Consider the following 27,978-nt stretch of genomic DNA (forward strand, 5'->3'; position numbering starts at 1 on the left):
GAGATAAAGCAGACTGGGTCACACTCAAGTTTAGTGGAATGAGAAATGATCTCATTGAAACATACAGAATTCTACAGCACTAAAGGTTAGATGCAGGGATAATATTTAATTTTACTAAAATCAGAGGTTTCAGTCTCAAAGAACAGACCCTTCAGGACCAAGCAACTAAGATGAGAAGAAATTTCTGCCTCTGGGGATCAGTAAATCTTTAAACCTCTGGGAAGATCAATAGATTATTGGATATTAAAGCATGTGAACAGTAACGAGTTAGTGCAGGAAAGTGGCATGATCAACCATGTTCTTAATGTATGGCACTGCACACTGGCGGAATGACCAAACTGCTTCTTTTCATGGTATTGGGTAGTAGTGTTTTATTTTTGTGCACAGCTAAACTACTTGTTGCAACTATACATTTGGTAGAACAAAATCTTAGAATGGTTAGAGCATGGGAGGGAGCAATGAAGCCCACAAACTCGGTGCTGGCTCTGTGTAAGAGCAGTCCATTGAGTCCCAATTCCCTGCCCACCTTCCACGCGAATTTGCTCCTTTTAGTTAATTTATGCAGGTCTCTTTTGGATGCAACAATTCAATTGGTTTCCAATACTCTCCCTGGTAATGAATCCAATTCTGAACCACGTATGTTTAAGAAACACACAAGTCCTTATCATTTCTGGAAAGAATTGTCTACAGTCCACTTGGGCAATGAGAGGAGTTATTTACTTAAAGACTCCTGTTTCTGCAAAGTTTTCAGGAGAATAAGGTAATTCTTGACTGTGACACATCCTGAGATTGAATAAACAGGAATTTGGTTTTAATGCAGAGGCAGATAAATTCTTGTTTATCAAGAATTTATCTCTGCCTTAAAAATATTCAAAAAATCTGCTTCTATTTCACCTTGAGGAAACTTGTAAGTATATAGCACAATTTTGCATTGTCTCTCACTTAACTGGATAACCACTAATTTTTAAATAGTTGCCCTAGTTCTATATTTTCTTAAGGAAGCATTCTCTCAACATGCATATATGTCAAACCTCTCCCAATTTATCTGCTATCGATGTCGTTATCTACCTGTCCTTTGTCTCTTGTTAAATGCCCTTATTACATCATCATTTTCTATCTAGTCTCTCTATATTGTTAAATTTCTCCATTTCATGTATAACTCTGGTGCATTTTCTTTCAAAACTGTTGTGCCTGAAACATCCTATTATTCAGGGTGATGTTTAGCAGCAGCTCTGCATAACAGCAGTTTTGTTCATATTCTACTTGTGCTTAAATTCTGCATCATTTGTTTTAGGACTGAAGAATCTTTCATTGTCTTTACCAGGATCCCTAACTACCCTCATTTGCAGGTGTTGGCATGTATTCTGTGGACCCATCCAGTTCTTAAAGCTAGATAAATCTTTGTGGAAGATCTGTTTTCTGGTGATGCAGCTAAGTGAGCTCTAGTCATAGGTGAACCACGTCATTGAACTGTACAAAACAAATCTGAGATTTGCACGTCTTTATTTTGCAGATGCCAGTTTTCCTCAGCCTTTGATCCGACCCCAGGACCAGATTGTGAATAAGAAGGAAGATGCCATGTTTCATTGTCAGTTCACAGCTACACCTCCACCAGTACAGGAATGGTTATTTGATGATACCATCATTCATAACTCATCACGGTATAGTTGTTTGAAGTTTTTGATTTTGAATGTTTGACGTAGGAAAAATGTGAATGATAAGAGTACTATGAAAAGCATGTTGATTTGTAATGATACCTGGACAGTATAAATGACAAGTGCATGCCAGCAGGTAACTTGGTGAAAGCTATAGGCCGTAATTTTTTTTTTTAACCATTGCCCACCTTTGCATTGTATAGCACTAAAATAGGCCATTTTACCCATTAATCCTATATGGTGCTTATGTTCCATACAGGACATTTTTCCAATTCCTTTATCCCTCTAACTAACTTACACTTAAATAAATCTTTACTGTTTGCTTCACCTAGTCCTGTTGTTGCTGTGTTCCTATTCTCAGCGCTCTCTGGTGAAGAAATTACTTCTGAATTCTTGATAATATATTGATGGGGTGTAAAGGTATACAACATCCATCATTTTATTATACCTGCATCATTGTCATCATTGTCTTTTCTAAAGCATACTTTCTTTCCTGATGGGTATAACCTTGTAATTCTGTTATGATTCTTGTAAATATGTTGCTCATCCCTTCCAGTACTCGGTTCTCCTCGTAATATAGTGGCAGAAATGAAATGGGATATAGTAAATATAGCTGAAGTGATAAAGGCTATATAAGTTGAGTATGACTTTTCTGATTAGAACTGGCCTCTATAATGATTTTTTGTGTTCAGTTTGATTTAATTATGGCTTTATTAATAAGTGCCATAAGCTTTAGCAATTTAGATATTTGTGCTATCTTTTCTTCTTTGCTCCATTACCCTATTTAGATGCTTTTTTCCCTTTAAGTAAATTTCTCACTGAAGTAAATTGCCACTTTACCTGATTTCTTCCAGTCTTTGCAGTCTTCTAACCATGGATATTAATGATTTGGCACGCACAGGACCACTTCGGGCAATGCATTTCCAAGCTTGTTTCTTATGATGCATGTTGTGCAAAAATGTGAAGTTATCTGTTTTAGTCCTAAAAATACAATTGCAGTACATAGGTTGAGTACTGCTGGATAGTTAGCATGTAACATTGGTGGTGGGCAAAATGCTAGAGTCAGTTATCAAAGATGTGATAACAGCACATTTGGAAAGTGGTGAAATCATCGGACAAAGTCAGCATGGATTTGTGAAAGGAAGATCACGTCTGACGAATCTTATAGAATTTTTTGAGGATGTAACTAGTAGAGTGGATAGGGGAGAACCAGTGGATGTGGTAAATTTGGATTTTCAAAAGGCTTTTGACAAGGTCCCACACAGGAGATTACTGTGCAAACTTAAAGCACACGGTATTGGGGGTAAGGTATTGATGTGGATAGAGAAATGGTTGGCAGACAGGAAGCAAAGAGTGGGAATAAACAGGACCTTTTCAGAATGGCAGGCAGTGACTAGTGGGGTACCGCAAGGCTTAGTGCTGGGACCCCAGTTGTTTACAATATATATTTATGACTTAGATGAGGGAATTAAATGCAGCATCTCCAAGTTTGCGGATGACACGAAGCTGGGCGGCAGTGTTAGCTATGAGGAGGATGCTAAGGGGATGCATGGTGACTTGGATAGGTTAGGTGAGTGGGCAAATTCATGGCAGATGCAATTTAATGTGGATAAATGTGAGGTTATCCAACAGATTATTATTTGAATGGTGGCTGATTAGGAAAAGGGGAGGTGCAACGAGACCTGGGTGTCTTTATACACCAGTCATTGAAAGTGGGCATGCAGGTACAGCAGGCGGTGAAAAAGGCAAACGGTATGCTAGCATTCATAGCAAGAGGATTCGAGTACAGGAGCAGGGAGGTACTACTGCAGTCGTACAAGGCCTTGGTGAGACCACACCTGGAGTATTGTGTGCAGTTTTGGTCCCCTAATCTGAGGAAAGACATCCTTGCCATAGAGGGAGTACAAAGAAGGTTCACCAGATTGATTCCTGGGATGGCAGGACTTTCATATGATGAAAGACTGGATCGACTAGGCTTATATTCATTGGAATTTAGAAGACTGAGGGGGGATCTTACTGAAACGTATAAAATCCTAAAGGGATTGGACAGGCTAGATGCAGGAAGATTGTTCCCGATGTTGGGGAAGTCCAGAACGAGGGGTCACAGTTTGAGGATAAAGGGGAAGCCTTTTAGGACCGAGATTAGGAAAAATTTCTTCACACAGAGAGTGGTGAATCTGTGGAATTCTCTGCCACAGGAAACAGTTGAGGCCAGTTCATTGGCTATATTTAAGAGGGAGTTAGATATGGCCCTTGTGGCTAAAGGGATCGGGGGTATGGAGGGAAGGTTGGTACAGGGTTCTGAGTTGGATGATCAGCCATGATCATACTGAATGGTGGTGCAGGCTCAAAGGGCTGAATGGCCTACTCCACCTATTTTCTATGTTTCTATGTACATGCTGCAAATAACTAGAAGGCCATACGGAATCCAATTACAAACAAGAAAAAATCTGCAGATGCTGGAAATCCAAGCAACAGAAACAAAATACTGGAGGAACTCAACTGGCCAGGCAGCATCAATGGAAAAAAGTACAGTCAATGTTTTTGGGCCGAGACCCTTCAGAAGGACCGTCCTGCCGAAGGATCTCAACCCAAAACATCAACTGTACTTTTTTCTGTAGATGCTGCCTGGCTTGCTGAGTTCCTCCAGTGTTTTGTGTGTGAAGCCAAATGGAATGTAAGGATACAACATTCAATTTGGGTTCCTAATTACTTGGTGCATTTCTATTGCAAAAGGGATCGAGTGTAGATTTAGGAGAAGTCTTGCTGTTTTGTTTAAATGACAACACACTTGGAGTACTCCGTACAGTTAAACTCTTAATATTAAAGAAGGATACATCAGCTATGGGGGCAATTCATTGAAGGTTAACTAAATTGATTCCTGGGAAGTAGTGTTTGTTTTGAAGAATTGTTGATTGTGCCTGGCTTGTATTAAGTAAAAATCATATTGCCTGACTTGCTAATTTAGTTTTATCCCACCCATCTTTGTTCCATGTCCAGTTGTACCTCTGTTTAACCAAAATCTAGCAATCTCCAGTTTAAATTAGCAACAGACCTGGCATCAGTTGCAATTTACAGGACATGCAGCATTTCTGCTGTCTTTTGCAGGCTGAAATGGGTTTCTATTTTATACTGGAATCAATTATGAAAGGATGGAACTGTGTTTTCCATTTATTAAAATCCTTCAGACCAGATGCTTGTAATCTAGATCCTTAAGATTAGCATTTTTTGGACCAGGGCAAGACAGGTGGAGTAGGTGGGGGTGAAACATGGAACCAGAAGGTCTTTGGTTTTCTGTATACTCCTCAAGTAAATCTTATTTCTTGGCCCCGTCAACTTCCACCAGTTTTATGTCCACCACAATTTGTTTAAAATTATTTTCCTTCATATTTAATGTTGTCTTCATCTTTCTGCAATCAAACAACATGCCAAATCTGAAGTGACCTTGCTGCCTATGGATATTAGTGATGTAGAGCAGTGTGGCTGATGAAACTGTCTTTTTACAATTGCTGGCTAAATCTATAGAAGTGACCTGTTCTTGTTAGAGTCCTTTACTTATCAGAAAGTTAGCATCATCTCAGTCAGTTAAGTGAAAAGGCCTGTTCTGAGATGGGGAAAATGTACTGTGATAAGAGACTTCTCTTGTTCAGATACATTAGTCTCAAAGCACTTTCAAGTAAGATTTGGAGCATTAAACTGTTGCAAAGAAAGAATGTTGTGTTGCAGCCGTGCTAAGCATGGTTAGACAGCTCTTGGAATATTGTGTACTGTTCAAGTTGCCACCTGAAAGGAAGAACGTGGCAGCAGTATAGACAATAATGCTCAAGGATGTTGCCTGGAAAAAAAATGGCTGCAGTTGCAAGGAGAAATTACGTAACATGGGTTAGTCTCCATTGGGACACTAGAGCCTGAGTGGTGACCTGACAGAGGTTTACAAAATTGAGGCGGGATAGATAGAATCTTTTGTCTAGGGCAGAGGAGTTTTGTGCTAGAGGACACCAGTTTAAGATGAGAAGAAAGAAATTTAAAGGAGATCCAAGGGTTAAGTTTTTTTGCAGATAAAGGGTAGTGGTTATCTGGAATGAGCTGCTAGGCTTAGAGGGAGATACAATCGCAATATTTGAAAGATGCTTGACAGATACTTGGATAGGAAAGGTGCAGGCCTAACACAGTTAAATGGTATTATTTTAGATAGACATCACAGTTTGCATGAGCAAAGTGGGCCAAAAGCGTCTGTTTCTGTGCTGTACAATTCTATGAAAGGTAGGAGCCTGGATGTAGAATGTTCAGCCTGAAATGTTGTGGAAACAGATTCGAATGGCTTTGAAAATTAAGTTGAATAAATACTTGAATTCACGTTATAAAAAAGGGTGAGGAAATGGAATTAAATGCCCAGCTCTTAAAAGGGTGGGAGCAATTGGCAAAAAGATTTTTGAAGTGTGATATTTTATAATTACAAATAACCCTCTTTTATCCCCGTGATTGAGTTGGGTAACAATATGGAGTCGTCCAGTAGGAAGTGGTTGAACACAGAGTTTGTCCTCAGGAGTTTGTGCCTTTGGAACTCGGTCTAGAAGCAAACCCCTTACTTGCACCTGGGGAAAAAGGCCATGCTTGCAAAACAAATGCAAAATAATTCAGACTTCTTTTCTACCAAATTGCTCAAGTATAGGAGATACTAAGTTGTCTGAGGAATTGTCATTTATTTTAGCCTGTACCTATGGTCAGTACCTGAATATGCTGTGTCAGTAATGTCATAAAATTATTGAACATACACTCAGTGGACACTTTATTAGGTACCCGCTGAACACTGCTTGTTGACGAAAATATCTAATCAGCCAATCACGTGGTAGCAACTCAGTGTTAAAAACATACAGGCATGGTCAAGAAGTTCAGTTCTTGTTCAGACCAAATGTCAGAATGGGAAGGAATGTGATTTAAGTTCCTTTGACCATCGAATAATTGTTGGTGCCAGACAGGTGATTTGAGTATCTCAGAAACTGCTGATTTGCGATTTTCATGGATAGCAGTCTCTAGAGTTTACAGAAAATGGTAAGGAAAACAAAAAAAACAAAGTGAGTGGCAACTCAGTAGGCAAATAGCTTTGTTAATGGGAGATGTCAGAGAAGAATGACCAGACTCATTCAAGCTGACGGGGAGGTGACAATAATTCAAATAACCACACGTTACAACAATGGTGTGCAGAAGAGCATCCCTGAATACACAACATGTCAAACCTTGAAGTGGATGGGCTGCAGCAGCAGAAGACCACAAACAAACTCAATGGCCACTTTATTAAGTACAGGAGGCACCTAATAAAGTGGCACTGAGTGTCCATTAATACTGTCTAAAATTGATACAATTAAGAGGTTTGTGTTTTAGCCTCTTAGATGACAAAGTTAGTGCAATATTGATTTTTCTTTCCACTAAGTTTATTAGCCATTGTGTAAAGATAGTTTTGTGGTGTGTGGTCATGCACTGTTGCAGAAAGAATAAATGTGTGGACTGGTTTTTAAATAGAGAGCAAATTCAAAAATCGGAGGTGATGGGGACTTGGATTTCCTAGTGTAGGATTCCCTAAAGATTAACTTACAGGTTGAGTTGGTGGTGAGGAAGGCAAATGCAATGTTAGCATTCATCTCAAGAAGACTAGAAGATAAAAGCAATGATGTAAAACTGAGGCTTTATAAGGCATTGGTCAGGCAGAACTTGGAGTATGGTGAGCAGTTCTGAACACCTTATCTGAGAAAAGATGTGCTGGCATTGGAGAGGGTCCAGAAAGGGTTCACGAGAATGATCCCGGGAATGAAAGGGTCAATGTGTGTAGTGTATTTCATAGTTTTGGGCCTGTACTCACTGGCCTCTAGAAGAATGGGTGTGGGGGGGTATATAATTAAAACCTATCGAATATTGAAAGGCCTAGATGAGGTGGACGTGGAGGGAATGTTTCCAATAGTGGGGCAGTCTAGGAACAGAAGGCACAGCCTCAGAATGCAAGGACATCACTTTAGAACAGAGATGAGGAGGAATTTCTTGAGCCATGTCTTGTATGTTTTCGTCCAAATTACTTGTCTGTGCTTATTCTTCCTTATCAGAGTTTATTGATTTAACCATCCACTTAGTGAACATGGTAGGACAGATGGGCAGAAGTATTTATTTCAACGCAAGTAAGACAGATAAACTTAGAGCCTAAGTTCATCAAAGAAACTTGGTTGAGACCGAGGAAGGAATAGCAGCTCAACATTCCAGGGTTTGGCTGTTTCAGAGGTGGTATAAGGGATGTAAAAGAGATGATGGAATGGAATTGCATTACCAGTCAGGTTGCACTAAATGAAGATAAGTTGTAAGGATAAACACAGAGCCTACAAAAGGATACAGAGAAAATGTGATGTTACCCACTTTGGAAGAATGAAAAATGTTATTTAAATATAGAGCGAAATGTTGTGTATGAAGGAATCTGGGAGCCAAGTACATGAAACAAAGGCAGCATGTACTAAGTAATTAGGGAATTTGAGTGAATGTTTGCCTTTATTTCGAAGAATTTGGGATCCAATTGAGACATTTTGCTGAAATTTTACAGGGAGCTGCTGAAACCATACTGTAATACAGATTTGGCCTCCGTATTTAAGGAAGTGTTGGAAGAAGGTTCAGCAGGTGTTGATCCGTGGAATGAAGTAGTTTCATGAGCATCAGCTCACTGTTTTGCTCTTTTTTTTGCACAACTTATTTGTAGTTTATCTGTTGTAACTTGTAGTAACTTTTTAAGTCTAGCACTGTTGTCACAAAACAAAAAAACTTCATGACTATGTTCAGTGATAATAAATCTATTCTGGATCGGATTCTTATTCTGAAATGTATGTGATTCTAAGAAGGATTGGCAAGGTGGATTCCACCCCCCCCCCCCCCCACAAAGGGCATTTAAACCTTGAGAGAGTTCAAATTTCATACCTCATGAGAACTTCAGAGGTTGAGTCATCAAGACCGACATAGATTTAGATTTTTTTTAGATTATGAGGACACGCAGTCCTCTTTTATTGTCGTTTAGTAATGCACGCTTTAAGAAATGATACAATATTCCTCCTGTGTGATATCACAGAAACACAGGACAGACCAAGACTGGAAAAACTGACAAAAACCACATAATTATAACATAGTTACAACAGTGCAAGCAATACCGTAACTTGATGAAGAACAGGCCATGAGCACGGCAAAAAGTTCAAAGTCTCTGGAAAGTCCCACATCTCACGCAGACGGGAGAAGGAAGAAAGCTGCCTGCCGTACTGGACCACAGTCCGACTCTGAGTCATCCGAAAACTTCGAGCTCCATCCAGCCCTCCAACACCGAGCACCTTCTCTGCTGAACGCCCCGGTGGCCAGCAGCGGCAGCGAACCAGGCATTTCAGAAGTTACTCCAGATGTTCCTCTGTGCTCTCACGGCTGTCTCCATCAAACCAGAATTGTGCACAGTACCCTATTTAACAAATACGATATCATTTCACCGGAGAGGCTACGCGCGCTGCGTCGCGCCGCCATCTTCTCCTCCCGCCAAGATTTAACCTACAAAGGAGACAGGGACACGAGGAAGTTGTGTTGGGACCAGAATTGAATCAGCAATGATCTATTTACTGCATGACTGATCAGCCTTGGGGACAATTAGTTTTCTTTTTCTTATCTTAAACCTCTGAAATTAAGTTTGAAGACATAAATTCTGAGGCAAGACTTCCACTGAACCAAGGCTGACATCTAGTGGAAAGTAGCCTTTATATGTTGTGATAGGGTGTGCTGGTGGATGAACATGTGCCATTACGATAATCCTGAGCGAATGTACATAATCTCAGTCCTCAAATTGATCCTTTTCCAAGGAAGTACAGTAGTTATCAATACATGTGTACATGCAAGGACTAACAGAGCAACTCCAATAAAGTTTTCTCACTTGACACTTTATACTGTGTGCTTTTGACAGTGACTCTGCAATAAATCTGGAATTCCTGCATTTCTTCTTCCCAAGTTAGCATTGATTTTTGAAATGGAGATTGTAATGTGGGAAAGCAGCAATTGCTCCTATTCGCCCCAGGTTGCTAATTCTGCTTTGACGTTTGTCTGCCATTTTCCTCTTCAATTATAGCTAATTGCTGAAATCTTTTTCAAATGTGAATATCCTCTGTCCCCGAATTTAACATTCAATCAGTGTAAGAAGTCAAGCTGTGAGGTGATTTTATGTTCTTGCTTGTCACACTGCAGAATAGAAATACCACAAAGTTTTTTGTGTTTGTATCATACACCTGGACATCTGATCCCTGAGATGAGCTGCAGAAATGATTTGGATGAAAAGAGCTTGGTTCATTGTTTTGGGATTAATGTTTGAATGCTGCATTAGTGCAGGAGGACTTGGCTTTTGGAATTAGCAGCAATGTCAACAAACCATAGTCAGCATCTTGCAAGCATCCAGTTACACTCAGTCAGAACTGAAGACTAGCCACGTTACTCATATGCCTGACACCAACCTCCCACAGTACAGGTTTCCCCCGCCATCCAAAGGTAGAGCGTTCCTATGAAACGGTTCGTAAGCCGGAATGTCGTAAAGTGAAGAAGCAATTACCATTTATTTATATGGGAAAAATTTGTGAGCGTTCACAGACCCAAAAATAACCTACCAGATCATGCCAAATAACACACAAAACCTAAAATAACAGTAACATATAGTAAAAGCAGGAATGATATGATAAATACACAGCCTGTATAAAGTAGAAATACTTTTCTACAATCATTGCCTGCACTGTTCTCCGTAGCAAAAATCTCACGCAAGCGCTGTTGGCAAAAGCACTCTGTCCAGTAACCTTTAAGCTATCAAGCTGCCAAATCTTAGCAAATAATGCGTAAAAATACACAGCCGGATATAAAGTAGAAATAATGTATGTACAGTGTAGTATCACTTACCGGAATTAGGGAGACAGCGCCGAGCACACTGATGATGGTGTGTTCGGCTGAGTCGTCGGAGGTTGGGGTGGTGCAGTGGCCCCCACCGTCCGGGCCGCGAACCGATACCGATCCGCGAAGCATGCAGGGGTACAGCGGTAGCCGGGAGGTACGCAGCACATCTTTAAGAAAAAACCGAAATAAACAAGCTAATTAATTAGGTGCCACCCGGCACGTAATTGTCAGCTCAGATCAGAGGTGATTGCCAATTGCATCGCCTCCAATCTGGGCCGACAACTATGTGCCGGATGGCACCTAATTAATTAGCATGTTTATTTTGGCTTTTTTCTTAAAGATGTGCTGTGTGCCTCCCGGCTACCGCTGCATTCTCTGCAAATCGGAATCCGTCCGAGGGTTGGGGTGTTGGGATACTGGGGTGTTGTCTGTTTCCATTAGGGCAGGAAGCTCATCTTCTCCTATGACTGCCCGTCTTGGTGTCGAAGGTCGAGGTTCGTCGTCTGCTGTGGCTGATGTGGAAGGCTTGCTTGACTGTGGAGCCTCGTGCATTTTTCTATCATACAGTTCTTTGTAAGCACTCAAACCATCTTGCAAATATCCCCTAAACCGACGTACCCTTTCAAAATTAAAGTCGTACTTTACCGTTGCAGCGAAAATCTCGCAGTTGCTTCATGTTCAGTTCCTGGACAGCTTCACTTTTGGTCCGTTCGCTACTGCATTTGATTTTGATTGTTATCCTTTCCTCTTCCAATTGCATCAGCTCTTCATTTATCAGTTCTTGGTCATGGGATGCCAAAACCTCTTCAACATCATCTTCGTCAACTTCCACAAGTCAAACTCACTTTGTCCTTACTTTGTTCACCACAGTCGAAACGCTTAACTATGTCTAGTTTTACGCTAAGTGTAACACCCTTACGAGCTCTTTTAGGCTTTTCCGATACCTTAGAACTCACCTTGCTAATGGGTGTTCACAGGCACGTGTTTAAGTAATGCCGGCTAGAATGCAGTTCCGAATCCGGGGGAGGAGCGGCTGCTCGGGGCGCGCGCTGTTTTTTTTCACACGCTACTTTTTCCCGCACGCTGCCTTTTTTCGTAACAGTGAAAACACCTTTTGTTAGCAAAAACAGGATACGAAGTAGGTCTTTCATGACAGTGAGGTTTCGTAAAGTAAAAGTTCGAAAAGTGGGGAACACCTGTAAATGCTTTTTGCTGAGCAGCAGTCCCAACAAAAGATTAGCAATGAAGGCTTCAAGGGTGTTCTCAAGCTATCTTAAATGTATTATTCCCCATATGATGGGATTTCCTTGGATTCGCAGACCTGTGCCTGCTCAAAATGGCAAAGGAGCATCTGGATAGTGAATGTGCACACATCAGGATGTTTGTTTTGCATTGACTGCAGTTTGGCATTCAGTAATATCATCCACTCTAAACTAACCAATAAACTTCAAAAACTAGGCCTCTGCACCGCCTTGTGCAACTGGATCCTCTGTTTGATCACTTGCAGACAGCAGTTGCTTCAGACTGGCAACAACATCTCCACAATCACCATCAGCACAGGTACACCACAATGCTGTCTGTTAACTCCTGCTCTCCTCGCTTTATGTGTATGTCTGTTAGGCCAAGCACAGCTCCAATGCCATATTTAAAATTTGTTGATGACATTGTTGTTAGCGAAGTTCAAGGTGGTGACGAGTCAGCATTCAGGAGGGGGGCTGAAATTCTGACTGAGTGGTGCCATGATAACAACCTCTCATTCAACATCTGCAAGACTAAGGAACTGATTATTAACTTCAGGATGAGGAAAATGGAGGTCCATGAGTCAGTCCTCATAAGAGGATCAGAGATGGGAAGGGTCAACATCTTTAAATTCCTTTATCATTTGAGAGAATCTGTCCTGGGTCCCACACGCAAGTGCCATTATGAAGAAAGCACAGCAGCACCTTTAATTTCTTATAGGTTTGCAAACATTTTTCATGTCATCTAAATCTATAAATTTGTGGTGGAGAGTATATTGACTGGTTGTATCATGGCCTGGTATGGAAACACCGATGCCTTTGAATGCAAAAGCCTGCAAACAGTAGTGTATACAGCTTGGACCTTCATGGGTAAAACCCACTCACCACTGAGTGCATCTACATGGAATGCTGTCATAGGAAAGCAGCAACCATCATTAAGGATCCCCACCATCCAGGCCATGCTCATTTCTCGCTGTTACCATCAGGACGAAGGTACTGGAGCCCCAGGACTCGCCCCAGCAGGTTCAGGAACAGTTATTACCCCTCAATCATCGGGCCTCTTAGCCAGAGGAGATAACTTTATCGAATTTCACTCATCCCCTCACTGAACTGTTCCCACGACCTAAGGAATCTTCATCTTATTTTCTTGATATTTATTGCTTATTTTTTTTTTCTTTTTGTATTTGCATGGTCTGTTGTCTTTTGCATATTTGTTATCTGTCTCTAATGGTGAGGGTGGTCTTTTATTGATTTGATTTGTTTCTTGTATTTATTGTTGATACCTACAAGAAAATGTATCTCATGATAGTATATGGTGACTGACATGTGTACTTGGATTATAAAATGAACTTCAAACTTTGAATTAAAAATCTAAAGCCTCTTCTGAAGTTTCTGAAGGGCCAAGATGGTGCCAGTGAACCACAACGAAGTTCTGTGGGCTACGGACAATACTTCTAAGCATACCTTTTAAATTACTCTCACTGCAATCTGCAGCACGTAATTTCCCTTCAAGCAATGTACTTTTAAATAAGCTTAATGATCTACAGATTTCATGATCTCCTGAAGGACTTGACGGATGAAGGTTCATCTCTATAGCCGGAAACAAGGCCTGGGGGTGGGTGCGAGACTCCAAGCCAGGCTGAAAAAAAGAGGAATGAGTCCTCCTTTTCCAGCACCTTGTTAGCAAATGTGTAGTCGGTGGAAAACAAAATTGAGAACTTGGACAAGATTGCGGTATCGGAGGGAAATGAGAAATGTTCTTTGAGTGAGATGTGCTTTTCTCGCAGCACACCAGATATAGCGATTAGATCCAAAGACTTCTCAATTTACAGAATAAACTAAACCCTAACCCAATGCATTTCAAATTATAATCAGGGACTTTCTCCAAGCTTGTTTGAGGAAAACCCTGCCCAATTACCATCAGCATCGATGTTGTCATTTGAAGTTAAGTTGGATAGCTATATGGACAGGAAAAGAATGGAGGGTTATGGGCTGAGTGCAGGTCAGTGGGACTAGGTGAGAGCAAGCGTTTGGCATGGACTGGAAGGGCTGAGATGGCCTGTGCTGTAATGGTTATATGGTTATATAACTTGAGCACCAGAGGTCCCAACACACTAGACTGCTGTTATACGAACTTAAGGATTGCCTACTGTTTTATGCCCAGACCACATTACTTGGCTGTCCTATCTGCATATAGGCAGAGGCTAAAGAGCAAATACAGTCAGCGCTCCTTATCCGTGAGTTCTGCATGTGCGAATTCAACCAACCGCGAATACTTTATACTTCATAGTCGCCAAAGAATTGATACTAGAACATACAATCATCACAGCGATATTTGATTCTGCGCTTCCTGCTCCCTGGATTACAAATTGATAGTAAATATTAAAAATTTAAATTATAAATCATATATAGAAAATAGAAAAATGGAAAGTAAGGTAGTGCAAAAAATCCAAGAGGCAGGTCCGGATATTTGGAGGGTACGGCCCAGATCCGGGTCAGGATCCGTTCAGCAGTCTTATCACAGTTGGAAAGAAGCTGTTCCCAAATCCGGCCGTACGAGTCTTCAAGCTTCTGAGCCTTCTGCTGGAGGGAAGAGGGACGAAAAGTGTGTTGGCTGGGTGGGTCGTGTCCCTGATTATCCTGGCAGCACTGCTCCGACAGCGTGTGGTGCAAAGTGAGTCCAAGGACAGAAGATTGGTTTGTGTGATGTGCTGTGCCATGTTCACGATCTTCTGCAGCTTCTTCTGGTCTTGGACAGGACAAATTACATACCAGGTTATGATGCACTCTAGAAGAATGCTTTCTACAGTGCATCTATAAAAATTAGTGAGGGTTTTAGGGGACAGGCCAAATTTTTTTAGTTTTCTCAGGAAGTAAAGATGCTGGTGGGCCGCCTTGGCAGTGGACTCTGCTTGGTTGGACCAAGTCAGGTCATTTGTGATATTGACCCTGAGGAACTTAAAGCTTTTGAACTGTTCCACTTGTACACCACTGATGTAAGTTGGGTCGTGCAGTCCGCTACTCCTTCTGAAGTCAACAACCAATTCCTTCATCTTGCTGACGTTGAGGGATAGGTTATTGTCTTTGCACCATGCCACCAGGTTCTTAATTTCCTGTCTTTACTCAAACTCATCATTACCCAAGATTCGGCCTACAATTGTGTCATCAGCAAACTTGTATATTGAGTTCAATGGAAACTTAGCTACACAATCATGGGTGTACAGTGAGTACAGCAGGGGGCTGAGTACACAGCCTTGTGGGGCACCGGTGCTCAGTGATTGTAGAGGAGAGCTTGTTCCCTATTTTTACAGCCTGGGTCCTGTCTGTGAGGAAGTTGGAGATCCAGCTGCAGATCTGAGTGCTAAGGCCCAGGTTCCAGAGCTTAGGAATCAATTTATTTGGAATGATGGTATTAAAGGCAGAGCTGTAGTCAATGAAAAGGAGCCTTACGTATGCATCTTTATTCTCCAGGTGTTCTAAGGAGGAATGTAGGGCCAGAGAGATGGCATCTGCTGTTGATCTGTTGCTCCAGTAGGCGAATTGCAAAGTGTCGAGGTTGACCGGTAGGCTGTGGTTGATGTGTGTCATAACCAATTGCTCGAAGCACTTCATAGCAATTGATGTCAGAGCCACAGGTCGATAGTCATTCAGGTATGCCACTTTGCTCTTCTTCGGCACTGGGATTATTGTTGCCTTCTTAAAACACGAGGGGATCTTAGACTGATGCAAGGAGCAGTTGAAGATACCAGCAAACACTCCAGCTAGCTCGCTTGCACAGGCCCGGAGAACCCATCCCGGGACGCCATCTGGGCCCGTCACCTTCCTTGGATTTATCTTCAGGAAGACCCTTCTAAAGTCCTCCTCGATGATGATGAATCTCGATGCCACCAGGTCTGGTTCATCCAGAGGGAGCGGGATGCTCCCCTTCTGTTCGAACCTTGCATAGAATACGTTAAGTTTGTCAGGAAGAGAAATGCCACAGTTATTGATATTCCCAGCCTTTTCTTTGCGTCCAGTGATCTCATTTAGACCCTGCCATAGTCTACTGGCATCCCTCTGGTTAGCCTGGGCTTCCAACTTGACTCAATATTGCCTCTTGGCACCCTTAATGGCTTTCTGGAGTTCACGCCTGGATTCCGTGTAGTGACTGGTATCCCCGGACCTAAAAGCCGCAGCTCTAGCCTTCAAAAGGGACTTGACCTCATAATTCATCCAAGGTTTCCGGTTGGGGAATACCCGAATCGTCTTGCGAGACGCACAGTTCTCCTTGCATTTCCAGATAAAGTCCGTGACAGCTGAGGCATACTCATCGAGGTTAGCTGCCGAGTCCTTGAATACCAACCAGTGCACCGATTCAAAGCAGTCATGGAGGATCTCATCCGTTTCCTTCGTCCAACGCGACACTACTTCTGACACCGTGACCTGCCACTTCAGTTTCTGTTTGTAAGCTGGGAGGAGAAGTACAGCATGATGGTCGGATTTTCCAAAGTGAGGTCATGGGATGGAACGGTAGGCATCCTTGACTGCTGTGTAGCAGTGGTCAGGTATATTCGGGCCTCTAGTGGGGCAGGAGACATGTTGGTATAACTTTGGCAGTGCCTTTCTGAGGTTGGCCTCGTTAAAGTCCCTGGCTGTAATGAGCAAAGCCTCCGGATACCTGGTCTCAAGTTCACTGATGTTGGCATAGAGTATATTCAGAGCACACTCCACGTCCGCTTGGGGGGGAATGCAGACTGCTGTCAGTATGACTGAGGTGAATCCCTGTGGCAGATAGAATCGAGAAAACCCGGAAGTGCCCTTCCAGCACTTGTTGTTCGAACATGTACAGACTTTTTTTCTTGTTATTATTCCCTAAATAATGCAGTATAACAACTATTTTACATAGCATTTACTCTGTATTAGTTATTATAAGTAACCTAGAGATGATTTAAAGTATACGGGAGGATGTGCATAGGTTATCGTGGAACAGGATCGAAAAAAAACGGAAGTTATCTTACTAAGTAAGTTGGAACAGGTACATCCGGTATTATTTAGCGTCAGTTAGTCAAACATTTGTCTTAGTATATAGTATATATTTTACCTTTCTATGCATATAAAACACTTAAGAAATGTATGTTTCAGCGCCAGGCTCAGGAATGGAAATTCCTGAATTCGATCCAGTGACAGACTGCTCCCGAGCGCTCTCCATCCTGGCCGGGTTGATGTGAAGAATCAAAAACCCAAAACCCAATAATTAAACCACTGCATTGCTTAAAAAATAATTGTAGCTTTAATCGGGGCAGGGCTTTTCTCACTTTATCCTTTAAAATTGTTCTGATCGTTGACCAACTGTAGCCTAACGGTTTTCTAATGACCGATGGTGTTTCACCTCTTTTCAATAGCTTTATTATTTCTACTTTATTTTAAATCGCGATCGTGATTATTTTCGTGAACAAAAACACTGCGGATTCAGAGTTCCACCGCCGGGTGCTAATGTCCACTGCATTGAGACCAGTTAAATAAGGTCCGGGGTTCCGCTGGGTCCTGAGGTCCACCGCATTTAGACAGGTTGAATAAGGGACTTGAGCATCTGTGTTTTTTGGTATCCGTGAGGGGTCTCGGAACCAATCCCTCTGAGATCCGTGGATAAGGAGGGCCGACTGTAGCTCTAGAGATTAGCACAACAAAGAGGCGGCCGCATGAGACAAAGAGTGACTATGGGAATGCTTTGAATTGGTTGCCTGGGCTGTGTTCAAGGACTTGTCTGTGGATCTGAATGAAGACAGCATGGCTATCACATACTTTATTAAAACAGTTGTAGATGAGTGTGTCCCCACAAAATCATTCAGTGTATTCCCCAAACAGAAGTGCTGGATGAACCATGAAATCTGTAACCTGCTGAGGGCCAAATCAGAGACATTCTGGTCTGGTGACCAAGAAAGTTACTAGAGATTCAGGTACAATCTCTGAATAGCCATATCACAGGTTAAGTGGCAATTCTGGACTAAACTTGAATCAATAAAGGACGCTCAACAGTTGTGGTAGGGCTTGAATACTATCACCACCTATAAAATTAAACCAAGCAACATAGGTGATAACAGGGCTTCGCTTCCAGATGAGCTCAATGCCTTCTGTGCTTGCTTTGACTGTCAAACATGGAAGAATCTTCAAGAGCTCCCAATGATCCTGTGATTTCAGTCTGAAGCCAACATGCCAACAGCCTTCAGGAGGGTGAACCCATGGTATGCATCTAGTCTGGTTGGGTACTTGGCCAAGTACTAAAAAATCTGTGTTGATCAACTGGCTGGAGTGTTCACCGAGATCTTTAACCTCTCGCTTCGACTGTCTGAGGTACCCACCTACTTCAAGCAGGGTTCGATTATACCGGTGCCAAAGAAAAATGTGATAATGTACCTCAATGACTATTGTCCAGTAACACTTACATCCACAGTGATGAAATGTTTTGAGAGGTTGGTGATGAAGTATACCAACTCCTGCCTGAGAAGTGATTTGGTAGGCAAATTGGTGCAGACCTAGAGCAACAGGACCACAGTAGATGCCATCTCATTGGCTCTTCACTTGACCCTGGAACATCTGAACAGCAAAGATGCACACACCAGGATGCACTTTATTGACTACAGCTCAGCATTCAGTACCATTGTTCCCTCAAAATTAATCAATAAGCTTCAATACCTTGGGCTCGTACCTCATGCAATTGGATTCCCAGTCATTTCGGATTGGCATCTCATGATCTCCATCCTATAGTATGATTATATATCAGAAACATAGAAAATGTACAACACATTACAGGCCCTTCGGCCCACAATGTTGTGCCAACCATGTAACTTACTCTAGAAGCTGCCAAGAATTCCCCTACTGCATAGCCCTCTATTTTTCCAAGCTCTAAGTACCTATCTGAGTCTCTTAAAAGACCCCACTGTATCTGCCTCTACCACCGTCGTTGGCAGTGCATTCCATGCACCCACCACTCTTGTGTGAAAACTGGCCTCTGACGTCCCACTTGTACCTATTTCCAAGCACCTTAAAGCTATGCCCCCTTGTGTTAGCCATTTCAAGAGCTCCCACAGCCCTGGAAAAAAGTGTCTGTCTATCCACACGATCAGTGCCACTCATCTTATACACCTCTATCAGGTCACTTCTCATCTTGCGTCGCTCCAAGGAGAAAAGGCCAAGTTCACTCAACCCATTCTCATAAGGCATGCCCTCCAATCCAGGCAACATCCTTGTAAATTTCCTCTGCACTCTCTCTATAGTGTCCACGTCCTTCCTGTAGTGAGGTGACCAGAACCGAACACAGTATTATTTGCTCCTTTTTGTATTTGCAGTTTGTTGCCTTTTGCACATTGGTTGAGCGTCCAAGTTGGTGCAAATTTCATTGATTCTATTATGGTTATTGTTGTATTAAGGATTTATATAGTATGCCCACAAGAAAATTAATCTGAGGGTTTTATATGCTGACATATGTTCTTTGATAATAAATTTACTTTGAACTTCGATGTTTGCTAAAGCCCAGCACATATGATTTTAAGAAGTTTATCTTCATCTTTACCTGCCACCCCAACAATTACTTCCTGTCCAACTTACGGACAAGTCCTGCCTTGATACCATCAGCCACCCTAGAGTTTACAGATCCAGAATCCTCAGTTTGAAATGAATACCTCTAGGCTTTTATACTATAAATCAATGTGAAATTTGAAGCATTCTCATTGCCCTAAAAATGTGTTGATTAAGCGTAAACTTGTTTTTACATTTCTAGGAAATGTCTGGTGCATTTCTTAAAGAGGCACTGAAAATGATGCCTTTGGTCAGTTATTCACCTTAGTTTAAAGAAGTTCACACCTCATAAACCTTTCAGGTTTGGTTCTTTGAGGCTGTGTCTTTCAAGAGATGTTGTTGAAGATTTTTGTCTTACCACAGCCTTGCTAATAGAGATGAAAAAAGACCCACAGGAAACCCTGCTGCTTTGATCTCAGTGAAAGGAAAGAAACAAAAAGCAGTGACCACAAAAAGATTGCTACACTTTGTACTTCAACAGGATGTTGAATATATATGTGAATTTCACTGTCCACTGTAGAATTTCTTCCCATACATGGGAGGCTGTTAGAGCAATTCCAATTAACCCCTCTGCTTTCTGAAGTCATGTATCTTTCTCTTTTCAGTGTTCAACCACATGCCATTATTAGCTATATTTGATTTACTTTTGGAATATGGACAGGGATTTAATCCTTCTGTGTGGGTATCACTGAGATCAGTGTTAAGACCCATTTATTGTCCATATATAATGTTTTAATGAGGGAATTAAGTATAATATCTCCAAGTTTCTAAACAGTACAAAGCTGGTTGGGAAAATGAGCTCAGATGAGGATTTAGAGTTTCCTGAAGGATTTGGTTATGTTTATGTGGAAAAATGCTTGAAGGATGCAGTATATTGGTTCTTGACAAAGTTATCCACTTTGGAGAACTTTATTATCTGAGTGATGAGAAATTCGAATCCTGAGAAGCAGTGCAAGGAGACGTGTGATTCTTGGTGCACCAGTCAATGAAGGGAGTGTGGGGGTGCAGCAGGCAGTTAAGACAAATGGTATGCTGGCCTTCATGGAAAGGGCTTTGGGTGTGGGAACAGGCAAAGCTTGATGTAGTTGTCCAGGGGCTTAGTGAGATTGCATCAGTGGTGTGCGCTTTGGTCTGCTCGTCTGAGTAAGAATGCTCATTCTGTGGAGGGAACTAAACTGAAACCTGGGATTGCAGGACTGGGATATGAAGAGAGATTCGGGCAAGCAGGCTTGCATTTTCTGGAACATAAAACATTACAGCACAGCTCTGGCCCTTCGTCCTTAATGTTGTACCAACTTTTTAACCAACTCTAGGGTCAATCTAACCCTTCCCTCCTGCATGGACCTTCATTGTTCTATTATCCTTGTGCTTATACAAGTTTCTTTAAATGCCCTTAATGTATCTGTCTCCACCACCACCTCTGGCAAGGCAGTCCACACCCTCACTTTGTTTTAAAAAAGCAGTCTGACATCTCCCTGTGCTTTTCTACAATCACCTTAATGTTATGCCCCCTGGTATCAGCCATTTCCTCTCGGGGTGGGGGTGGGGCTGGGGTAATCTCTGGCTATTCACTGCATCTATTCCTTCTATTATTATGTCCACCTTTATCTTCCTCTCCTCTCCAGAGAAAAGGCCCTAGCTCGCTCAGCCTATCCTCATAAGCCATGCTCTCTAATCTAGGCCAATGATGGAACTGTCTGAATCCACAATCCTCTGCAGCCTCTTGCGATCATGTGCATTGGACCTCCATCCCAGGCAGTGATGCAACCAGTGAGCATGGTCTCCATAAGGTATAGGAGCAGAATTAGGCCCATCGAGTCTGCTCCGCCATTTCATCATGGCTGATCCGATTTTTCTCTTGGCTCCAATCTCCTACCTTCTTCTGATATCCCTTCGTGCCCTGACCAATCAAGAACCTGTCAATCTCTGCCTTAGATATACGTAAAGACTTGGCCTCCAAAGCTGCCTGTGGCAAAGAATTTTACAGATTCACCACTCTGTAGCTAAAGGAATGCTTCCTCATCTCCATTCTAAAAGGATGCCCTTCTACTCTGAAGCTGTGTTCACTGGTCTTGGCATCTCCCTCCACAGGAAACATCCTTTCCACATCCACTCTATCAAGGCCTTTCACCATTCAATAGCTTCAATTAGGTCATCCCCTCATTCTTCTGAATTCCAGCAAATACAGGCCCAGAGCCATCAAATGCTCTTCGTATGACAAGGCATTCAATTCTGGAATCATTTTTGTGAACCTCCTTTGAGCCCTTTCTAATTTCAGCACATCCTTTCTAAGATAAGGGGCTGAAAACTGCTCTCAGTACTCCAAGTGAGGCCTCACCAGTCCTTTATAAAGTCTAAACATTACATCCTTGTTTTTATATTCTAGTCCTCTTGAAATGAATGCTAATATTGCATTTGCCTTCCACACCACAGACTCAACCTGCAAATTAACCTTTAGGGAGTCCTGTGCAAGGTCTCCCAAGTCCCTTTGCACTTCAGTTTTTTGTATTTTCTCTCCATTTAGAAAATAGTCAACTCTTTAATTCTACCAAAGTGCATGACCATACACTTCCTGACACTGTATTCCATCTGCTGTTACTTTGCCTATTCTCCTAATCTGCCTAAGTCCTTCCTTAGCTTCTCTACTTCCTCAACTACCTTGCCCTCCACCTATCTTCATATCAGTACTGTATAGCCTACAGTATAATAAGGGACTACTTTATGTGTGTATTGATCTGTACATGTGTGTTGAGTTTGGGTTCTGCCAGTAAAGAAGCGTGAAACGTAGCTCCCGTCTCCAGCGTTTTTATTAATAGCATTGTTGTGTAACCAGGCCACGTACACAACAACATCGTTTGCAAACTTTGCAACAGAGCCATCAATTCCATCATCTGAATCATTGACATATAACATAAAAAGAGCTTATCCCAACACAGGTCCCAACATATTTCCACCTATAGAAATTTGTGACAGTCTTTGACATCAAATTTCTCAAACCCTGAATGAAATAGAGCTGCTGGTATGCCTACTTGTTAATTGCATCAATGTGTTGGGTCCAGGACCAGATCCTTGGAGATGTTGAAACCTGTGAGGGTTCATCCTCTGGAAGGATGTTCTGACATCAGCCTCTGAGACAGAAATCATAAAGTCACGTGGGTGTAGTGTTGTACTCCCTTTCAAAGTGTGCATAAAAGATCTTGAGCTCATCAAGAGGTGAAGCAGCGTTGCCTTTCATGATGCTAGGTTTCAGTAATGGCATGCAATCCCTGTCCAGCTGTCCATGTATCCAACTGTATCTCTAATTTCACATGGAATTTCCTTTTGGCTCTCAAGGTGGCCTTCCATGAGTCATAACTGAACTACTTGTAGGATAATGTATCATTGGTGCTGAATGCCATGGATCTAGCCCTCAACAGACTACAAATCTCTTGGTTCATCCAGAGTTTCTAGTTTGGGAAAGCAATATGTGCTCAAACACATACACTCATCCGTCAGGTCTCCTTTGCTGTAATGATTAACGCCTACTCAGAACTACCCCATTGTGAAGGTTAATGGCAAAACGGGGGAAATGAGAATAATATGTAGGACTACAAGGCAAATAGGAAGGGGGTGTTGATCTACATGGATAGTTCAACTGCAAGTTGACAAGGTTGTGAATGGCTGGTACTAAGTTTCCTTGGGAAAATCTTGAGTGTGTCTTAACTGCAACATCAGAAGTCCCTTGCCTCCACAGATGCTGCTTCACCTGAGTTCTTCCAGTAGTTTTTTTTTACTTCAGACTCCAGCATCTGCAGTGGCTAGTGTCTCTATTAAAATGCTGGTCTTTCTAAGACAAAGAAGAGCAAATGCCGAGAATTCATTGGGAGGTTGCCACTGTAATACCATCCAGGCATTCAGGTGTTGGAGCACTCTGGCGATTCTGTCATCACCCACCACCCAGTTGCCCTCTTACTGTTGTCATCAAGAAAGAAGTACAGAAGCCTGAAGGCACGCACTCAACAATTCAAGAACAGCTTCTTCCCTTCTGCCAATCGATTCCTAAATGGTCATTAAACCCATGAACATTACCTCACTATTTTGTTTTATTCCTGTTTTTACACTGCTTATTAAAAAAAAACGTATATGTGTGTTTTTATATTTATATATAATAGTTTTTTAAAAAGCTATTTAGAAATTAAAGCACAGAAGCGGGCTTTAGCCCAAATAGTCTTAGTCAAATTCACATCCCATCAAGTTCCGTATTGTCATTCTTTGGAGTAAAGAACTTCCTGAAGCCCTCAAGGGATTTCTTGTATATGAATGAATTTGGGTCAGGGACAGATTGTCAAGGAGCTCCAAAACTTGGGCTATAAATATCAGGTCATCTGTAATAAATCCCTTGAGGGCTTTAGGAAGAAATTCTTTACTCCAAAGAATGACAACATGGAACTTGATGGGATGTGATTTTGACGAAGACTATTTGGGCTAAAGCCTGTTTCTGTGCTTTAATTTCTAAATATCTTTCTTTTCTAAACTGGTCTCTTGTTTCCACCACATCACAAAATTCCAGATTCTGTCCTCAGTGACTTCTCATTCACTTGGCATCGGGATCAATGGTTAAGAGTAGTATTTTAACTTTGTAGTATATACTGCCACTGACTGGAACTCTTAATATTATAAATATTATTGTCGGCACCAGCCCTCTAATTGTTTGGGTTTTCCTTTGGATGTGTTTTTCTCCTACTAGTACCAGAGAGTTTGTACAATCTTTGGCTAGTAATTGAACTGAGAGGACCACCTTCAGGCTTGTTATGAGTGGACTGTATACTTGTTCCTTGAGTGCATCCAGCTTTGTGCTCTTGGCATTGATATCCTGTGTTAACTTTAGTCCACCAAGGTAGATAAGGTATGCAGCTAGAAAACATTAGTCTTCTATATTACTCGATTTTTGTGTTGTAATCAGCATCTTTGAAATTCTGCACATCTTGAATCACTGTATGACTGTATTTATAATGTAAGTTGTTACTTGAGCAACCAGTATTTAATTGATAATTGGTTTACTATTTTCACATATACTCAGTAACCACTTTATTAGGTATATCTGTCCAACTGCTCATTAGTGCAAATATCTGATCAACCAATCATGTGGCAGCAACTCAATGCATGAAAGCATGCAGACGTGATTAAGAAGTTCAGCTGTTCTGACCAAACATCAGAGTGGGGAAGAAATGTGGTCTGTGACTTTGGTAGAATGGTCGTTGGTGCCAAACAGGGTGGAACAATATTAGAAACTGCTGATCTCCTGGGATTTTAGAACATAGAACAGTACAGCACAGTACAGGCCCTTCGGCCCACAATGTTGCACCGACCCTTAAACCCTACCTCCCATATAACCCCCACCTTAAGTTCCTCCATATACCTGTCTAGTAGTCTCTTAAATTTCACTAGTGTATCTGCCTCCACCACTGACTCAGGCAGTGCATTCCATGCACCAACCACTCTCTGAGTAAAAAACCTTCCTCTAATATCCCCCTTGAACTTCCCACCCCTTACCTTAGAGCCATGTCCCCTTGTATTGAGCAGTGGTGCCCTGGGGAAGAGGCGCTGGCTATCCACTCTTATCTATTCCTCTTATTATCTTGTACACCTCTATCGTGTCTCCTCTCATCCTCCTCCTCTCCAAAGAGTAAAGCCCTAGCTCCCTTAATCTCTGATCATAATGCATACTCTCTAAACCAGGCAGCATCCTGGTAAGTCTCCTCTGTACCCTTTCCAATGCTTCCACATCCTTCCTATAGTGAGGCGACCAGTACTTCAGGTGTGGCCTAACCAGAGTTTTATAGAGCTGCATCATTACCTCGCAATTCTTAAACTCTATCCCTCGACTTATGAAAGGTAACACCCCATAAGCTTTCTTAACTACCCTATCTAACTGTGAGGCAACTTTCAGGGATCTGTGGATATGTACCTCCAGATCCCTCTGCTCCTCCACACTACCAAGTATCCTGCCATTTACTTTGTACTCTGCCTTGGAGTTTGTCCTTCCAAGGTGTGCTCACACTTCTCTGGGTTGAACTCCATCTGCCACTTCTCAGCCCACTTCTGCATCCTATCAATGTCTCTCTGCAATCTTTGACAATCCTCTGCACTATCCACAACACCACCAACCTTTGTGTCGTCTGCAAACTTGCCAACCCACCCTTCTACCCCCACATCCAGGTCGTTAATAAAAATCATGAAAAGTAGAGGTCCCAGAACTGATCCTTGTGGGACACCACTAGTCACAACCCTCCAATCTGAATGTGTTCCCTCCACCATGACCCTCTGCTTTCTGCAAGCAAGCCAATTCTGAATCCATCTGGCTAAACTACCCTGGATCCCATGCCTTCTGACTTTCTGAATAAGCCTACCATGTGGAACCTTATCAAATGCCTTAGATCATGTAGGTCACATCCACTGCTCTACCCTCATCTATATGCCTGGTCACCTCCTCAAAGAACTCTATCAGGCTTGTTAGACACAATCTGCCCTTCTCAAAGCCATGCTGACTGTCCCTGATCAAACCATGATTCTCTAAATGCCCAGAGATCCTATCTATAAGAATCTTTTCCAACAGCTTTCCCACCACAGATGTAAGGCTCACTGTTCTATAATTACCCGGACTATCTCTACTGCCTTTTTTGAACAAGGGGACAACATTCGCCTCCCTCCAATCCTCCGGTACCATTCCCGTGGACAACGAGGACATAAAGATCCTAGCCAGAGGCTCAGCAATCTCTTCCCTCGTCTCGTGGAGCAGCCTGGGAAATATTCCGTCAGGATCCGGGGACTTATCCATCCTAATGTATTTTAACAACTCCAACACCTCCTCTCCCTTAATATCAACATGCTCCAGAACATCAACCTCACTCATATTGTCCTTACCGTCATCAAGTTCCCTCTCATTGGTGGATACTGAAGAGAAGTATTCACTGAGGACCTTGTTCACTTCCAGAGTCTCCAGACACACCTTCTTACCTTTATCTCTAATCGGTCCTACCTTCACTCCTGTCATCCTTTTGTTCTTTACATAATTGAAGAATGCCTTGGGGTTTTCCTTTATCCTACTCGCCAAGGCCTTCTCATGCCCCCTTCTTGCTCTCCTCAGCCCCTTCTTAAGCTCCTTTCTTGCTACCCAAATTCCTCAATAGACCCATCTGATCCCTGCTTCCTAAACCTCATGTATGCTGCTTTCTTCCACATGACTAGATTTTCCACCTCACTTGTCACCCATGGTTCCTTCACTCTACCATTCTTTATCTTCCTCACCGGGACAAATTTATCCCTAACATCCTGCAAGAGATCCCTAAACATCGACCACATGTTCTTAGTACATTTTCCTGCAAAATCATTGTCCCAATTCACTTCCGCAAGTTCTAGCCTTATAACCTCATAATTTGCCCTTCCCCAATTAAAGATTTTCCTGTCCTCTCTGATTCTATCCTTTTCCATGATAATGCTAAAGGCCAGGGAGCGGATTTTCACGCACAACAGTCTCTAGAGTTTACAGAATGGTGTGAGAAACAAAAAAAAACATACAGAAGGTGGCAGTTCTGTGGCAGAATATGCTTTGTTAATGAGATTTCAGAGGAGAATGGCCAGACTGGTTCAAGCTGATAGGATGGATAGTATTCTAAACGGAGGACGAGGCAATCATGGCTGAAAAGGGAAGTCAAAGACAATATAGAAGCAAATGAGGGGGCAAACAATATCACAAAAATATAGTGGGAAGCCAAAGCATTAGGATGTCCTTAAAACCAATAGAAGACAAACAAAAAAGCAATAAGGAGAGAATAGATGAAATATGAAGGTAAGCTAGCCAATAACATGATACCAAAAGTTTGTTTTCAGATATATAAAGAATGTTGCTGGAGAGGTAGTTATGTGGGACAAAGAAACGGTGAATGAACTCAGTGCACCTTGTTTTGCGCCAGTCTTCTCTAGCAGTACGCCGGAAATTGGAGAAGTAGTTACTCGGGCCAGATGGACTACATCCCAGGGTCCTGAAAGAGAAAGCTACAGACATTAAGGAGGCATTAGTAATGATCGTTCAAGAATCACTAGATTCTGCAATGGTTCCTGAGGACTGAAAAATTGCAAATGTCACTCCACTCTTTAAGAAGAGAAAGAGGCAGAAGAAAGGAAATTGTTAGTTAACCTGTGGGGAAGGTGTTGGATTAAAGATGTGGTTTGGGGGTACTTGGAGGCACGTGATAAAATAGGCCAAAGTCAGCATGGTTTCCTTGAGGGAAAATCTTGCCCAACAGACCTGTTGGAATTTTTTGAGGAAATAACAGGCAGGATGGACAAAGGAGAGTTGGTGGATTTTCAGAAGGCTTTTGACACGGTGCTATACATGAGGCTACCAAACAAGGTAAGAGCCCATGATATTACAGGGCTCTTACAAGGATATTATCATGGACAGAAGGTTGGTTGACCAGCAGGGGGCAAAGTGAGGAATAAAGGGGCTTTTTCTGGTTGGCTATCGGTGACTAAGGGTGTTTTGCAGGGGTCATTGTTGGGGCTACTTTTTATGTTATATGTCAATGATTTGGATGATGGAATTGGTGACTTTGTGGATG

General features: G+C 42.1%; 1 protein-coding gene across 1 annotated transcript in view; it reads left to right on the forward strand.

Annotated features, from left to right (window-relative positions):
* Positions 1 to 27,978, forward strand: part of LOC140191284 (inactive tyrosine-protein kinase 7-like) — a 211,542-nt gene that overhangs the window by 123,390 nt on the left and 60,174 nt on the right. The window contains exon 5 of the mRNA XM_072248558.1: positions 1,514 to 1,661. Coding sequence (XP_072104659.1) covers positions 1,514 to 1,661 — 148 coding nt within the window. The remainder of the gene's footprint in view (positions 1 to 1,513; positions 1,662 to 27,978) is intronic.

This window comes from Mobula birostris, chromosome 2, assembly GCF_030028105.1.
Source record: "Mobula birostris isolate sMobBir1 chromosome 2, sMobBir1.hap1, whole genome shotgun sequence".
Lineage (NCBI taxonomy): Eukaryota > Metazoa > Chordata > Chondrichthyes > Myliobatiformes > Myliobatidae > Mobula > Mobula birostris.